This window comes from Athene noctua, chromosome 1 (assembly GCF_965140245.1).
Source record: "Athene noctua chromosome 1, bAthNoc1.hap1.1, whole genome shotgun sequence".
Taxonomy (NCBI): domain Eukaryota; kingdom Metazoa; phylum Chordata; class Aves; order Strigiformes; family Strigidae; genus Athene; species Athene noctua.
In genome coordinates this window covers 27,594,628-27,611,531 of record NC_134037.1, presented here as the reverse complement: position 1 = coordinate 27,611,531, position 16,904 = coordinate 27,594,628, and the positions used below count along the sequence as shown (strand labels likewise).

Sequence of the window (16,904 nt, the reverse complement as noted above, 5' to 3'; positions counted from 1 at the left end):
TGTCTAAACAAAAGTAAAATGCTCCCTATATAACTCACTGATAGCAGACTCAAAGCCTTCAATGGGCGCTTGGGCAAACTAAGATAAGGGGAACTGAACAAATGACACAGAGATACAATCTAGGGAGGATGGTCTTGCTGATTTAGGAAGAAGACACCTGGACTTCTTCACAGCGCATGCTCTGGAAAGAGCAGACACCATATAGAAGACCATGTACTTCTTCTCTTGACCACCAAAGACCCTCACTCTATTTTTACTACGAATGCTCAAACTATGTAAATGAATTCCAGGAACTCTTATCATAAGACACCCCTTTCCAAGAAATCTAATGAATATGTATAGTTTGTGTGTATGTGAACTGATGTCCCTTGCTAGTTCTGGGGAGCCCTTATGGTGGAGAATCCCCAGGGCGACCCCAGCATTGCTAATAAAGAATACCTGCTTAACAGTTATATTGGATTCTGACTGTTAATTTCTTTGTTTCACTTCCTTGGTTGACATTCCTTAGACTAATTACAAAGGCCACAGCTGATCCTTGATGAATGTTTGAGGCATTACTTACCCTCCGTGACTCAAAACACACACACAAGCAAGATTTGAGACAATCATTTGACATTTCAGTCTCTCACAGATAGTTCTAGATTGTATAAATAATGCAATACTAATCTTATTTCATTGAATCTTTTTATGCTGACAGATATGTGTAAGAGGGTTTAAGGGAATGAGAGAATCTTTGAAGATAAATCAATCCTGAAATCTATATTAGGGTTACAAGGTCTTATGAAAATTCTGATGAGCTCCAGGGAAACACAAACTTCACAGAATCACAGAATCGTCTAGGTTGGAAAGGACCTTGAAGATCATCCAGTCCAACCATTAACCCAACACTGACAGTTCCCAACTACACCACATCCCTAACTTCAGTGAAAACAAACGTGTTTTCTAAGAGAACTTGTGGTCAATAAAACCTATTTCTCCTTGTCTGAGAAGTATAAATAAACCTGATTTTATTAGAAATGAACCAAAACAAACAAAAAATGTTTTACAGAATGAGAGCTGATTTTAAATTTTTTCAAGTGATCAATTTTTATCTTTCTTTTATTGCAAAAAAAACCCTTTTTTATGGGGAAAAACCCCAAAATTGTTGTCCATCTTTTAAATTAGTCAACATCTGGCAAAAATAAGATTGAAATTTCTGCTTATCTTCTTTACACCCTCTTCTGAAAATAAAAAGATTCTTTAAACCTAAGCTTAATTATTAGTTTTATTTGTAACAGTGCACATAAACTGAGCATCTTAGAAAGTTTCACAGCACACACCAGAAATCAAATAGAGGAAACATACACTTACACAAGTTTCTATCAAACTATGAAGTAATTTTAAAATATTAGTTAAGCTAAATATTTCGCAATGAAACTAAGGTTATTTTTCAGTTGGCTTTGAAGCCTTGATCTTGTGTATCTTGTGGCTATATAAATCAATAAAGACTAAAACAATCCTAATAATAACATTCTGTAAACTGGCTTTCCATTTAAGCTCTCCTCACCAACAGCACCATGGGTGTAAATCAGAATTAGAATTACTCTTTTCAGACTTTTCTTTGCTGGTGATCTGGATAAATGCCAAACAGCTTACAGAAATGTGTGTGAGGGTGAATAGAGGCTTGGTTAACCTTGTCCTTGGGTGGTCAGTAAAGCTTCCAGGACAGAACCAGAACAGTTGTTGAAGGTTTGCAGCAAGTTTAGGCTTGAGTGATGCACGACTTGTTCTAACAATTCATGCGGACTCTAATTTTTTATCACACTGGTGACATGCTTCAGTTTAGGAGCTAGATAAGCAGCATGGGGAGAATCCTCCTAACCCCCCTTGTTTAATTCTCTAGTGGCAGTTAGTTATATACCCTGTCCTCACCTCTGATAGGGTGCTACTGGAAGCTGGAATCAGGCACGGTCCCCCAAGACAGCTGCTTAATGGTTTATGAGGATTGCAGGCAGGTACTTTTCAAGAAGTTTGGACTTGTCTAAGCTACAACACAATGAAGTGTGTCCACAGTGCAAGGTGGGAACTTGACATGCCAGGGTGTGGTATTATGTTCTATTTAAAATCTGACTTTGCCCAACCCAAGATCACTTCAGTTCCTGGGCTCCATGCCAGCTGCCTCATGGGCATGGCTTAACAAATTATTTATAAAAGAAACTTATTTTCTTTCCTACTCTAAAGGTTTACAGAACAGATATTCAAATTATAGATAACAGTAATTTCATTGATACAATATCTTTAAATGTCAAAGGAGCTTTATAATTACATTATGAAAGGCTATGCTGGAAGTAAAATTAAAAGAGAACAAGGGGGAAAATCCTTCTGGCAAACAGGAATGTGTGGAATGGGAACAACAGTCAAAGTTGGATGTGGCCATGTTCAGCAAATTCAAAATCTTTAGAACACTTTGCTTGCCCATTCATCTCTGAGCCTCAAATCAAAGACCTCTTCCCCCCCTTCTCTGCCATCAAGCCTATTGCTGCCACTGACAGCATCTGAGACTGCAGAAAGGACAAAGAGATAATAGTTACTTGCATGTACTTCTGTTGTCACTGTTCCTGAACCAACTCTTGCACTCAGGTATGTGCTGATATCAAAGACCTCAGAAGCAGAAATAAATTAACTTTGATTCAATGCTGCCAGCATGGACAGGTATGAACAAATGCTTCTTGCTTATTTAGCTATCCCTTCCTGCATGTTCTTCACTCCTACAGTAGCCACATCTACATTAGTGGTTCAGGCATATGGGGACCATTGGTTGGCACTGCTGCCAGCTAGCGTGGTACAGCATGCATTTACACCACACTCCTAGCTTCCGAAACAGGGTGCCGTACCCACGCTGCACACTGGGAACAGTTTTGGCCCTATGCTGCACTTCCAACCCATACTTGGAAATTTTCTGGGGGGTAGTACCCAGGTTTGACGTAGAAACCATAAGGAAGCATATATTTAATTTAACGCTGTGCTTTATTCACTAAAGTATGAACCTGAGAGAGAGTTAAAACTAGTCAATGTGTAAAAAAGCAACATACAGTTGTTTATTGCTGACACCATCAACCTCTGAAGCACATAAATTACAAATTTGCAAGAAGCCTCTAGAGAGACCCTCTAGGAGAGAAGCATCCTCTAGGAGAGACTGCCAGCAATCGCCAGGCAGAGAAACCATAACAAAACTCCAACTGTGAAAAAAAAAAAAAAAAAAAAAAAAAAAGTAGCAGCTTTGTGGGGATTTCCTCAAGATAGTTACCTAAAGATTTTTGTTCTGAGATCCCCCATCTTGAGGTGCTTTGTTAGTACAGCCATGGCTTTAGACTGATAAATACAATTTTGATAACAGTGTGGGTTCTGTGAACAGATCTGCAGATTAACTGTATTGACATCTGCTGCAGGGGTGTAAACACGTGGGTCTATGCTAGAGGCGAGAACCCGATCTTTGGCACCCAAATCCCATTTCCCAACTGCTATGTCATCCTTATGTCTGTTCACATCCACTTTCAGTTTTGGTATTTTCACCTGAAATTACTAAGATGGCAATTTTCAGATACATATGTCTTTAAATTGAGTAGTGCCAGCTTAACAGCAATGAGAGATTTTCTCTCTAATTGGGTATGGCTGGGAACTCCCACAAACACCAAAGTTTAAACACCCCTGGAGAATCTGCCTGTGCTGGGTGGAGGCTGAGTTAAGGTCAGAAGGTAGGTACTAACTTAAACATTCTTTTTTCTTAAAGTGTTTAAGTGTCTATAGTGAAGCTACTTACAAATTTATTAGGGCATCTGCTGGGCTGGGCTAATCTAAATTCTCTGCTCTGTTTACTTCATGTGCCAGGTAGACTAAGCATAGCTCAGTAGTTACTCATCAGCTAGAAGCTGCAGGAGAGAGAAAGCAAGAGAAAGACATTTTTTAACCAGGAAATGAATCCTGCAGTGCAGTTCAGAGCCGAGCAAGGCAGCTGTGAAACCACCCACTGAGGGGACAAAGTGTGGGAAGGCAAAGGTAGGTGGGAGAACACAGTGCCAACCTCTAGCACCGTGATGGTTTCTTCTGGGTTTGAGCAGGAAAGCTGGCCCATTTGGCATGCTGGACTCTGCTCCCAGCTCCAGGGCTAAAGAGCACATTGAATGCAGATAATGCTGTTTCTAAAAGACCATCCCCTCTTAAACAGTTCTTGCATTGCTGAGAAGCATCCTCAGAGAAATTCAGGACAGGCATGTCACTAAGGCTCACTAGGAAGTAGGATGGAACTATGGAGTTTAGGCAAAAGCAGTAAAAACATTTGTATATAGGCATATTTTGTGTTGAGATCTTTCCTAAATATTAATTAAGGCTAAAGGTACTGCATGCAAGATGTGATTATTTTTTTGGTTGCAGTATAAATTGCTGGCATGAACCAATTCTTCAGCAGTGTCTTGGCTACTACAGCAGCCCCAAAATGCCCTGGATGGTGATACATTTTTGCTATGGGAATCAGGAATTGCTTAGGTAATGTAGGCAGGTTTTCCATGCCTAATCTCCACATTCTCTGTGTGTCTTTGGTCACTTGTACCTTTTGCAAGACTCAATTTCTTCATCAGGTACAGTCAAACGTATCTTTTCAGGAGCAAGTAACACCAGGTCAGACCACTGGACTGCTTGTAAGCCCAGTGGTTCATACGGCTGTCATGCTGTGGCTTTAGCAGCGATATCTGTTAGAATACCTCTTCTTTTGTCCTTCTGCTGATATGGGCTGGCTCATGAATGATAGCAAGTTTTTCTGTTAATTTGTGGAGCATTTGATATTTTACTTCCACAAGAAGTTATAAACCCACTCAGCTTCTGTAACTGCCCAGTAGCTTGGCATACTCCAAATGCATTTTGAGAATCAGCATAAATATTTACAGTCTTTCTTTGGCCAGCTGATACACCTTTGTTGATGAAACTAATTCGGCTGCTTGTGCGCTTGGTTAGAGACTGAGTGGTGAAGCCTCCACTACTTCATTCACAGTAGTTATTGAATAACCCGTGAACCTGGTTGCCATTAAGATAATATGAGGATCCTTCGTCAGATAGTTATAGACTGAGACTTAGAAATGGCATGTCTGTTAAATCTTTTTGAGTCTTTTCACCTTCACAGGTGCTTACTACACAGCTGTGATGTGGAGTTCCTTCCCCAGGTTGAGGGAGTAGAGTAGCAGGGTTCAGCATGTTAGTTACCATCCCAGAGGCTATTCCTTGCCCTTCTTGTACAAACAATGGAAATGGTTTACTGTAGTCTGGCAGTACCAGGTCAGGTGGAGCTTGCTTCAAAAGCTTGAATGTTGTCCAGTAACCTTGTCTGTTGTCCACTGAATGGGTTCTTCAGCACCTTAAGCAACGATCAGTATCAGGGCTTCTGCCATTTCCTCAAAAGCAGCTATTCAGGGGTAGCAGAATCCTACAGCTCCTAAAAGGGATTATGTTTGTTTTTAGTAATGGGTCAGGAAGATTTTGAATGCTTTAACTTGGTTTTCAGATAAACACTGCTCCTCTTGTTGGAGAATGTAACCCTACATGTAATTCTACACTTCTCTTATAAATATTGTAACTTCTGTGGAGAGGCCCAAGGGCCCTTTTCAGCTAAGGTGAGCAGTAAGGAACAGGTGTCAGCTATGCAAGATTCCTTGTCTATTAATAAATCATCAACATATTTGTCACAAACTGTTCATAAACAAGAAACTGTTCATAAAGAGGATGTCTCAAACAACTCGAGTGGGATGCCCTGTGGGGGAGAAGCAGAGCGAGCTCTGCAGAGGTGGGGCAGTGAGCTGTTTCTCTCCCCCTCCCTCCTGTGGTTGCCCAGAGACAGAACTTGCCTAACTGTGCGGGTACAAGCCAGAGAAAATGAGAATCTTCTGAAACAGCCAATTGAGCATGTGTAAGAAAGATTATATAAAGGCAACACCCCATGTGTGTCTGTGTCGACCCATCACCTACAGACCAAGTTTGTTACTCTAGGACAATGCGGGATCCAAGGGCGGTGATTCCCCTTTTCCTGTCTCCTTTCTTCTTTTTCCTCTTTGTGCGCTCTCTCTCCTGCTTACATATATTCATGTATATGAGTTTTGTATGAGTTGTGGCAGGCTGTTAGGAAAATAGTCTCATTACCAAAGTGCCTTATTCTCCCGTTGCCAAATTGTCTCCACCCATTCACTAAAGTTGTCAGCTAATAAAGTTATCAAGCAAAATTGTTCCTCTGAGTCATAATTGTGACTTGACCCACTCTGTGGCCCTGCCAAGCAGAGACGGGCTCTTCCACCTGCAAGCAGGCTCTTAAGGAATTCCAAAGATTCACCCCCCTCCTAACCCCCCATGTGGAATGAGACAACATTGTATCAAAAATGGATCAATTTTTTTTTTTTTTAAACACAACATCCTGCAAATATTTTACCAAAATTTCAGAAAAATAGTGGAGGACTGAGTGAAGTCCTGAGGGAACCTTGCCTATGTTAGCTCCACCTTTTCCCAAATAAATGCAAAAAGGCATTGAATAAGTATACTGAGTTAAGGTAGAAAAAGTTGCCCTGTCTTCAGTATGTCGAGGGCTGTATCTGCCCACCTTTAGGGAATCTCAAGTGTCAGTAGACAGATAGGAATGGGCAACTAAACTGAGCCCTCAGAGCAAGACTCGAGTCCAGACCCAGGCACCTAAATATATGTGAGCTACATGTATCAGGTCCCTGTATAGTCAGTGGAGATAAATGCAGTGGATCTAAAGACTGAAGAGACTTTACCAAAACCAAGGGCTTTTTTTCTGTCAGAAGCTTAAGACAATTAAAGTCTACTTACAGCTGACAGTTATTCTTAAATTAAAAATGAGACAGGTTTTTATTCTCTATTTGTCATTGTTCATCCCACATAATTTAATGTCATATAGAATTTCTTGTTCATGTAAAATGATACCTAAGGCTTTTCGCTCCCTCTGCTTTTGTTCTGCAAACAATAGATAAATTTTCCAATAGGTTTAAGTTTCATATTCTTGCAGTCTTTGGCTTTTTTTAGTTAAATGAAAAGTCTTACTGAGAGTTTCTGCACATTACAAGTTGGGGCGATGTGTGTTGAAATGATAATGATGCAATGTATCTGAGAAATATGATAATAAAAGAGGCACTAGTTAGCTGTTGTAAACTACATAGATAAGCTGCACTGCCATACAGTGAAAGCTAGTCACGCAACCTGCACTCTTTTAGAGGCAAAGCATTGTAATTAGCAACAGCTATTTGTACTTTAGAGCTGGGGGTGATAATTTTTTCCTTTATGTGTATTTGGATTATATTGTCTAAATAACCCAAAATATCCCTATTTATTGTAGTAACATGATTTAGTTCTTACCAGAATTGCTCAAGGGAGAACCCTCAATCTTACTGCTCTTTAAAATCAAGTTTTGGCAAAATATGTTCCAAATGTACTTTGTTTTAAGTACACTTACACAGCACTGTGACTTGAAGAAAGCACATCAGTATGTACTGAACCTGATTTGAGTGGGAAATGTCATGCTGATGCAAAGTGTGACAAACATAATGTTGCAGCTTTGGCTTTTAGCTCTGAGAAAACTGGGGTCATCTGTAAAATTATTTTTCAGATTGGGCACTCTACTCTAGTTTCTAAGCCATTAGGACATGATTAGAATACCCGGTTTTAAGCTTTTTGTTCTCCCAATCATTAGCGCGTGATAACATCTTTGTGAAGGGCGAATGCAAGTCCCATTGTTTTTTAGTAATTAGGGCAGTGAAGCACAGAGAAATTAAGGCCTGAATTTGCAAACACTTACACCCAAGTGTCAGCACAAATACTCCAGCTGGTTGTCCCTACACATGAAGCAGCTCAATATAGATGGGCTGTCTCTGCCTCACACCCAGTTGCTCATGGTGCAGGGAGAGGTGCTGTTATAGCAAGCTGCACACAGCCTCTGATGTGCCAGTCCCCTGGGCACACAGGTCTCCCGTGCCCTGGGGATGCTTTGGGGGACACCTGAAGCCAGTGGAGCTAGGTTTCAGATCAGCTTTGAGGGACACCTCAAGGCTTCTGTAAGCAGCAAGGAAATAGGCTGTAGCCGTTCAGTAGGACTGCCAAGGAAGCTCAGCCTGTTTGATGGAATAAAGGGAAGATTAACCATTAATTTGCCCCTACATGAGGAAGGAATTGGATGGCAATTGAAGCTGCAAAATGCGCTCCTACATCTGGCAAAGTTAGACAAATTTTAGCCTACTAGTAAAATGTTTTCCTTTCTTCTTTTCATCTTTTCAATAACGATGATGTCAATGGGGGTAACTTCCCTGAGGATGGGGTAGGAATTTCAGTGGCTTTGTATAATTGTCCTAAAATGCACCAAGGTTCCCCCTGTAGCTCAGGGCTCATGCCACTTGTTTAAACCTGTCTGTGTTTGCTTATAATCATAACAAACCTTCCTAGTAGCACTGGGGAAGACTTTACAGATCTGCACATGTTTCCCTTCCTAGCACAGGCTGTGTGGTGTTACTGGTCCATCTCCCATTTTATTATTTAAAACAGATGAAGTTTAAACTTCAGCAGTCATAGTGAGAGCAAAAGGCTCTCTCTTCCCTCAACATAATGCTACTGACATCAGTTTTATGAGATGCTGTTTTCTGCTTAATATTTTTCAGGGAACCAGAAGCTCAGAAGCATGTCAGGGAAGCCCAGACTTACCTACCTAAATGGAAGGGGGCGAATGGAGCCTGTACGATGGTTGTTGGCAGCAGCTGGTGTGGAGGTTAGTTGACACTTGGTACAATGTTCCAGACTGGTGTTTTCAACTGGCTTCAGTAAGAAACAATTTAACATGCACATGGAGGATAAATGGCTTCAGGAGGGTGGTTAAACTAATTTGGCCAGTGGCACTGCATGTTTGTAACTACCTTGTTTGGCGGTTAATATTTGGGATGCAAACTCAGTGGAGCTTGGAGTTTATTAGAGCTAGTATCAGTCCCCTAAAGTAATTAATCATAATGGGTCAATATGGGGATTTATTTAAAGGCCCTTAAATAATCTGAGTTTTCCAGCTATACAAAACCACCTTAACTCAGTCTTACTTAGTTTGCAGATACAGTGTGTATAAGCAAAAGAGTGTTGTTGACTTACATGCCCTGGGGTAGAGTTAGAAATAGTTGATTTACTTTGTGTTTCACTTGGCACTGGCTGAAACCTGTCTTCCTCTTGTAGATGTCTGTACTCTACTCTCTTTCCACCCACACTTAGGTTATTTAGGAATTAGTGCCCTGAGGTAGCCAGGCCCTTCTGCTCCTCCTCAGCTGTGAGGATGCATGGGGGATCTTCAGACATCTGCAGCCAAACAGCACAGTTGAAGATCCAGCCCATTATCTTTTGCTCAGTTTGTTTTTTCTGCGCGTGGTTATGTGCAGTCACTTACAAAAGAAGAATTTTCAAATACAGCAGTGTAACACTATCCTCTCTCCTTTTCCAGTTTGAAGAAAGTTTTCTGGAAACAAAAGAGCAATATGAAAAGTTAATCAAAGGTAAGAATCCCGATGCCTGAGGCTTAGGCCCTCAAAAAATTGCTCCAATTTAGCTAAATTTATGGCTTAAAATTTGTTTCTTTAAACCAGTGCAAACTTCTGTGTGCACACCTAGAATACTGAAATGTTGAGTAACCTGTTCTTTCCAGTGCAAAACAACTCTTATAAGCAAAAAGCCATAGCTTCCATGACTGTGTTTATCGTAGTACATTAAACAGGGGTAGCAAATATTCCTATTTAATGCAACTTAATTATATATGCCGTTGAACTGTTAGCATGGTTCCTGGTCCAGGGCAAAAAGCACTCCCCAAAGCAATTCCCAGGCATCATTTGGAAGTTGTCTCAGGCCAAGGGCCATTTCCAAGGTGTCATTTAGATGTGACCACCATGCTCTACAGTCAGAGGGAGCTGAATGGATTGAATGTGGCCCGTCTGTGTCAGCTGGCCTGAGCTGCTGTTGACTAGCATAAAGGTACCTGTACATTGATTCTGAACATTAGTGAGATAAGCCTCTAAATGAAAGGCTGGCATGGGACCAAAATCCTCAGGAAAGCCTTTGTGCAAGGCTCTGTGTGAACACACTAAAGCAGGATAAGCCTGAGCCATGAAGCTTCCCCCAGTTAAAAAGCAGGGAGCCAGCAGGGAGACCTGTGGAAAGTCTGGCATGATCAAAGCAGCAAGCTACAAAGGCTTCATGTAAACCTTTGGAATGAGACCAGTTCCCAGACATCAGTGCATACCCCCACCCACTGGCCTTGATATCTGGCAAAATGAAATCCAGCAGTGAAGGCCTTTGCAGCCACCCTGGAAGGAGAGGACCTTGCTACCAGGGTGGAGAAGGAGTTGGGACTGTGAGGAGAACTATAGAGTGCACTTGTCCCATAGTTCACCTGCTGCCCAAGACATGTAAAGAAACCTCACAGCAGACTGAGCTTTCTAAGACATCCTAGGAGACTTGGAAAAGGACTTGGCTGATTCTGGCTGCTGGCTCAGAAATGAAAAGCTGTGTTTAAAGAAATTCTGACAGGAAAACAGAAATGAACAAATTTTTTTTTTAAAAGTGGTATTAAGAAGATCAGAACTGAATTTGCAGGTCTAGCCGTCTGGGAATCTAACAACATGGGAGTGCAGTGTAGTGTAAAGACACCAGTTATAGCTCTAAATATAATATGATAGCTCAGGTACCAAAAGCCCAAACTGGAATTTGCTTCATAGGACTAAGTAAACCAGACAGAGTGGTACAGTCCTGGATACAGCGTCCAAGCTTATCCATATCCAGAGAAAAGCATTAAACGGTGATGAAAAGGGCAGTGAAGTTTTGTAAAGAAGATCAAGGTCTTTTTAATATATATATATATATATATATACATACACACATATAGCTGAAGAGGGTGACAACACAAAGATCCTCACTGTAAAGTGAGGAGAAGCAGTCTGCTACTGGTCATGAGAGAAATCCCTCTTTTCTGTAGATAAGAAGCAAAGCATGGAGTCAGTTTACTCACATTTGCTGCATCACTTTTTGTCAAGGGCCAGAAAATCAGATTCTATTTTTCACTTCACATTTTTCTGCTGAAAAATATCCTTGCAGAGCTGTTAGTTTTCCCATTCTACTGTGAGATAACAAATAATATTTCTTCCTTAAATTGCAGAGGGGTGTTCTGAAAAGACATGAAGACACATGATCTTTCTGTGAATGTTTACAAGAAATAAACACAGGCTATTCCTTGCTGAAGAGGGAACTACTCTTTGAATTTAAACTGAATAATACAGAATGAGTGAAGAATGTTTATTAATTCTAGACTAGTAATGCATTTCAATAGCTCTGTGGAGAAAAAAGGCAAACATGTGCCTGTTAAAATGAACCCTTATACCTGAAAGAAGAATGCATTTAACAGATTAAAATTGAGCAATTAAAATAAATTGTTAACTTTGAGCAATGCAAAGTGGCAGCTGCCTAGTTGGATTTTGGAGTTTTGCTGTGATTTTAACAGGGCAGGATTGTTCTCTGGATGCCCTTAATGTTATGTAATTGGAGGAGGGAGTATCTCCAAAGACAACAAACTAGTCCAGCAGAAAACTGGTCTAGAAAAGATTGATTTTGCTATGCCGAATCTCTGTCAGCTTAGCTCTCAGAGCTGCCTCATTCAAGGCTCAGACAAATGCTTCTACCAGAACCAGGAGAAAATGGATCTACAAAGATGTATCTAAATAGGCTTAAACTGTTGTGGAATGACAGTGAGGATAGGCCTGTAATGAAAATCTATGGGGACTGTCAAACTCTTGTCCCTGGAATGACTGTGTAAAACTTAAACAGCAATTGCTGTCACAGTCCCTGCCTCTAACTCTGAAGTTTCATGACCTTTAAAGTGGCCTGACCTCTTCCTTTATCCCAATAGCTCACTCCTGATGCCGTACCACCCCTCTCATTATTTCTACTCGTGTATATGTCCCTGATAGGGAACTGATCTGCACTCAAAATAATTTGATTTTTTTTTTTTAACTTCAGATTTAACACAGAACTTTATTCTCCCCCGATCCCTTGGGTAGAAAGTGCTGGTTAGGCTTTTCCTCCCAGCATGAGTCAAGGTCCTGAAGTGCAAAGGAGCAGGCGGTGCCAGCTCCCATCAGCCAGTGAAGATTTGGCAATGCTGCAAAGCAAGGGCCCAGCTGCACTGTGATGACCTCGCTACAGAAGTGTGATGCAGGCTGGTCAATATTTGATCTTTCCCACAATGTTAGTTTTCTGCATGGAGCTTTACAGTCAGGGCAAGACATCAATAATCTCCTACACTGCAAAATAAATGTGTTCAGTCTCTTGGTCTCCTGTAAAGCTAACCACCTAGGAGGAACTGACAAGATTTCCCTCAACTTTCCACCCTAGATGGAGTCCTGATGTTCCAGCAAGTGCCCCTGGTTGAGATCGATGGGATGAAGATGGTGCAGACCAGAGCCATCCTCAGCTACATAGCAGGGAAATACAATCTCTATGGGAAAGACTTGAAGGAGAGAGCCCTGTACTGTAACACCTCCTTTCACTTAATGAGCAATCTGTTATTTGATAGCTGCATTATCTATAATAAATTTAATCCTGTAAATCCAGTTGAAAGGTTAACACACACACAAAAAGCTTTTACTTAGTTTTTAACCACTGCTTCTGAAATGCTGCTGAACAGAAACTGGCTTTTACTCCTTTTAAAAAATATTTAGCTTTAGTTTCAGCTGTGAAAATTGGCACTATGGTGGTGTGGTAACATAAAATTATTTTAAGTTGCCTTAGTTAATTGGAAAACAGATGAAATATCTTCTGTTCTCTTTTCTACTGTCTTCCCCTCACCAACAGGATTGACATGTATGTGGAAGGAATAACAGATCTGATGGAAATGATTTTGATGTTCCCTTTCTCTCCACCTGAGGCAAAGGAGAAAAATCTTGACTCAATTAAGGACAGAGCAATTAATAGGTACTTCCCAGTCTTTGAAAAGGTAAGTTGCAGTGAAGATGTGTCTATAAGACTTGTATAACAATTATCAAGAAGTTTCCCCAAAATGAGAACATGTTTGTAGTGCAGGTCAGTTCCAAATCCTCAGTTTTCTTGGCTCTCTCAGAGCAGGGGAAATACAGCAGTATTTTCTGTTTGTTGGCTCATGTTGTCAGAGCTGTGGTATCTGTACATCTACAAATCAATATGTTCTCAGCTATACAGCAAAACTTTTCACTAAAGTAAAAGCAAGCACGTATGATTTCTTTCTCCCTTGAGGGGACAGTTCCACACTTGTATTTGTTTAGAGCACATCTCTCTGTTATACTCAATTTCAGTTGGAACATTTTCATTAGAAGAATGCACAAATCTCTTACAAATAAATCAGAGAGATCAGGAGTACTTTAGAAAAAAACGGTCATAGATTTCTGCAAATCACACTTGTGAAAACAACAAACCAAACCCATATGACTCAGGCATCTGACAACATTTCTCACTTTTGTAACATCTAGTTTAGGTGGAAAATGGTAATAAAGGCTAAACATCCTAGAAGTTCTTATGACTATAATAACCTATTCCCAAAGCAGGGATTTTCTTTGGTTAGCTATTGTAATTCTGCATTTCTAAGTTTGCTTCCTGGTATCAACATTGGACATAACTTAAAATGAAATACTTAAATGACAATTTTATAAATTCTCTGAGTTACTATTCCTCAATTATCCCTACTGTTACTAGTCTACTTAAGAGTGTGGTTTTGTTCCTGTTCCTACTGCCTATCATCACTCATCATTATGGAGTTACCAGTTTGTAGTCTGTGTACTACAAGAGTTCAGATTTTTTCCCAACAATAATGAAGTGATTTAGGCTCACAGCTTCAAGCTGAAAACTCCACCCTGAAATTTCAGATCTAATCCCTGTTTGGCTCTACAGCTGTGCTGTGAGGCTTAGCTGCCAGGCATTGTATGTCCCATTCTTACCAGCAGCCCAACTTCTCTTGTATTCTACAGGTTTTGAAACAACATGGCCAAGACTTTCTTGTTGGCAACAAATTCAGCTGGGCAGATGTTCAACTAATTGAAGCTATTTTAGCAGTGGAGGAGAAAATACCTGCTGTGCTGTCCGGGTTTCCTCAGTTGCAGGTAATTTTGTTATTGAGCATGCTTGTATTCAGGAGCTAGAGGGCAACCCTGAGGTGATCATCTCTCCATGCTATGTAAATCAGGTGTGGGCTCTTGAGGAACTGTCACTTTCTTATGTTTGCTTAACACCAAGCACAAGAGGGAATTGATTTAGTTGGTTTGTTGTAAGACACTGTGCTTCTGATTAATCCTTTTCAGGTATGCCTATCCCTCTTTGAGTGGTATATGCCTCCTCAATAGAAATAAACTAATGTCCCAGGGAAATCACTCATATAGGATGCCCTGTTTTCATTTCCCTGCTTCCTGTCAGTAGATGCTATCTAATACCAGCTAACAAATTAAGTCTGAGATAGTTTGACACGTTAGAATAAGGTTGTGTGCCATTTTCTGTACTGGATGGTATTACAATTTTAGGATCCCAGTAACCTCACTTCACTTCTGCCTTCTACCATATGACTAGAAACTCAAGTCTTAGCATTAAGCCACAGGTTTCTTTCAATAATCAACTCAATACAAACGAGGATGAATTCTCTGCCTTTGTGCCATATACAAAGTCTGAAACCAAGCAGAAGTGAGGCACTTCTGCTGTGAGACTTGACCAGAAATCAGAAGTTTCCAGGCATGCAGCATGCTATAGAGCACAGTGCATGTGCAAGCCTGGGGCATGACCTGCAGGAGTCATTAAGAGTTGAGATACAGTGGACCCAAGTGGGAAGAAAGTAGATAGTGTTCAGTAGTTCTCCCACGTGCCTGTACTCATGGTGATAAAGCAGTGTAGGCACTGCAAGTTTGGGTTGATGATGCAAGGCTTGAGGTCATGCTTCTTTGTCCTTACAAACTGTTGAGAGGTGCATCAAAGACTTCGGCTTTATTGCCACTAACAAAAGAAACAGTTCAGCATTTGACTATCACAGTTAGGTTTCTCCCTGGAACTGATAAGAAAAAGGGCTTTGTTTGTTTGTTTTTTGTTTTTTGTTTTTTTTTTTAAATAACTATTTTTAATTTTTAAATCTCAACCCACAGTTTAAGCCTGAATTTAGTATGACAGAATGAGGCACTTCGGTCACAAAGCGGGTAGTAACACTTGTCAGATTTTATTCCATATGCAGTTTTGCAGCTTCAGGTGATTCTTCCCTCTAGTTTCCATCTTCTAGCAAGATATATTAGCCACCAGGTGTGGGCACAGTACTGTTGAAGCCATACCTTGAATTATAGAGGGATTCCTTCAGTGATAGAAGGGGAAAAGTTCTAAAATTGCTGGTTACTTATTTCAGAGTTTTTACTTTTCTTGCTCCTTCTTGTACTTCCCCCTTATTCTTCCAGTGCCTGTAAGGAAGAAGAAATCACGTTCATACATCTGCCAGCAAAAACTGGCTGTCACTCTGTGAAGGTCCTCTCTCTTAGCCCCATTGTTAGAAGGTTCTTGTGTATCTAATAAGATTGCTTGGCTAACTGGGGTCTCCAGCTGCCTGCAATCTGCATCAATGAGTCCCCTCTGACTGTACAATGAGATGTCTCAGGATCCTTGACTCAGTTGCCTTAACACAGGCATCTCTTGCCACCTAGATGCCCAACTCTTCCCTAATCCTAGTCCTGGCTGCCAGCCACTGCTCCCGAGGGGAACAGGTCTCCCTGAGGGGGCTGTGTTTTTGGCTACCCTAGGATACAACACAGTATGAGAAGCCTCTACTGGACAACTGAGTTGACCCAAGGACAATTCCAGCCATTTCACTTTTACCCATGCAGTCCTAGAAATGCTGGGACAGTGGGACAACAGTGACCACGCCAGATGCAAACAGAGCTTAGATACTTACATAACGTAGTAAAAATGGAAATCATGTTAATCTAAATTGTGGTCTGTGCACATGGTAGTTTGCACCATCAGAACCAGCAATTAAAAGATAAAGATCATGAGCTGGGTTAGTATATTCATACCTTCAAAACTATCCCCTGGTGCTCCTCTATATCGAATTTTTGCTTTCAGTTTCTTTCAAGCAGCAGAGATTTAAATATTGTCTGCTCCAGTACTGCCTTCATTAGTAAGAACAGGCTTTTTGCTGCAGCTGGATCCTCCTCCTGCCGGACAGGAGACTTAGATGGCATGACATCTAAATGAATGTTAGGATTTCTTCTAGCAGCAGGGGGAAGCAGTTGTTCTGCGCAAGGAGCACTGTTTGCTACTGGAGTAGTGGAATTTCTCACCTACAATGTTGTTTTTATTTTTTAGGCTTTTAAAATAAAAATGAGCAATATGCCTACAATTAAGAAGTTCCTGCAGCCTGGCAGCCGAAGGAAACCCCCACCAGATGAACGTTATGTAGAAACTGTGTTGAAGATTTTTAAGAAATGAATGCCTTGTTACCATCAGTGAGACACAAATTACTGAAAAATAACCAACAAAAAACCCCAAAACAAAGGAAATAGGGAGGTCAGTATATTAGTATTGTTGTAGCTAAAACCAATGTTAAAAAAACCTCCAAAACTGAAATAAAGCATTCTGATTACTCTGGCAATGTGACAGCAGATTTGTTTTTATTGATATCAAATGTTTGATAAAACATGAAAACAAAGGAGTATGGAAGCAAAGAACTATTTGTAGGGTAAGGAATTTGTTAATTTGGAAAAAAGACCGATGCAGTGTTAGTATCATCAGGATGTAACTTCTTGAAGAGATGGATGAAAATAGACTTCAGAATAAGAGCTATGGAAGAGAAGAAAGAGAAGAAGACTCACTGA

The 16,904-nt window shown here is 40.6% G+C and overlaps 1 protein-coding gene across 1 annotated transcript; it reads left to right on the top strand.

Moving 5' to 3' along the window:
- The first annotated feature begins 7,934 nt into the window (after window positions 1-7,934).
- On the top strand, window positions 7,935-16,673 carry LOC141968059 (glutathione S-transferase-like). Its single transcript, XM_074922397.1, has 7 exons — window positions 7,935-8,242; window positions 8,679-8,785; window positions 9,497-9,548; window positions 12,433-12,565; window positions 12,892-13,033; window positions 14,037-14,168; window positions 16,396-16,673. The coding sequence occupies exons 1-7, from the start codon at window positions 8,221-8,223 to the stop codon at window positions 16,516-16,518; spliced, it is 711 nt and encodes a 236-aa protein (XP_074778498.1). The 5' UTR covers window positions 7,935-8,220; the 3' UTR covers window positions 16,519-16,673.
- The last annotated feature ends 231 nt before the right edge of the window (window positions 16,674-16,904 follow it).

Coding starts and splice junctions, on each gene's coding strand:
- LOC141968059 (XM_074922397.1), top strand. CDS start 8,221: ATGCGCTCCTACATCTGGCAAA. Junction 8,243..8,678: donor GCGCTCCTACATCTGGCAAA/GTTAGACAAATT, acceptor AATATTTTTCAG/GGAACCAGAAGCTCAGAAGC. Junction 8,786..9,496: donor TGGCAGCAGCTGGTGTGGAG/GTTAGTTGACAC, acceptor CTCCTTTTCCAG/TTTGAAGAAAGTTTTCTGGA.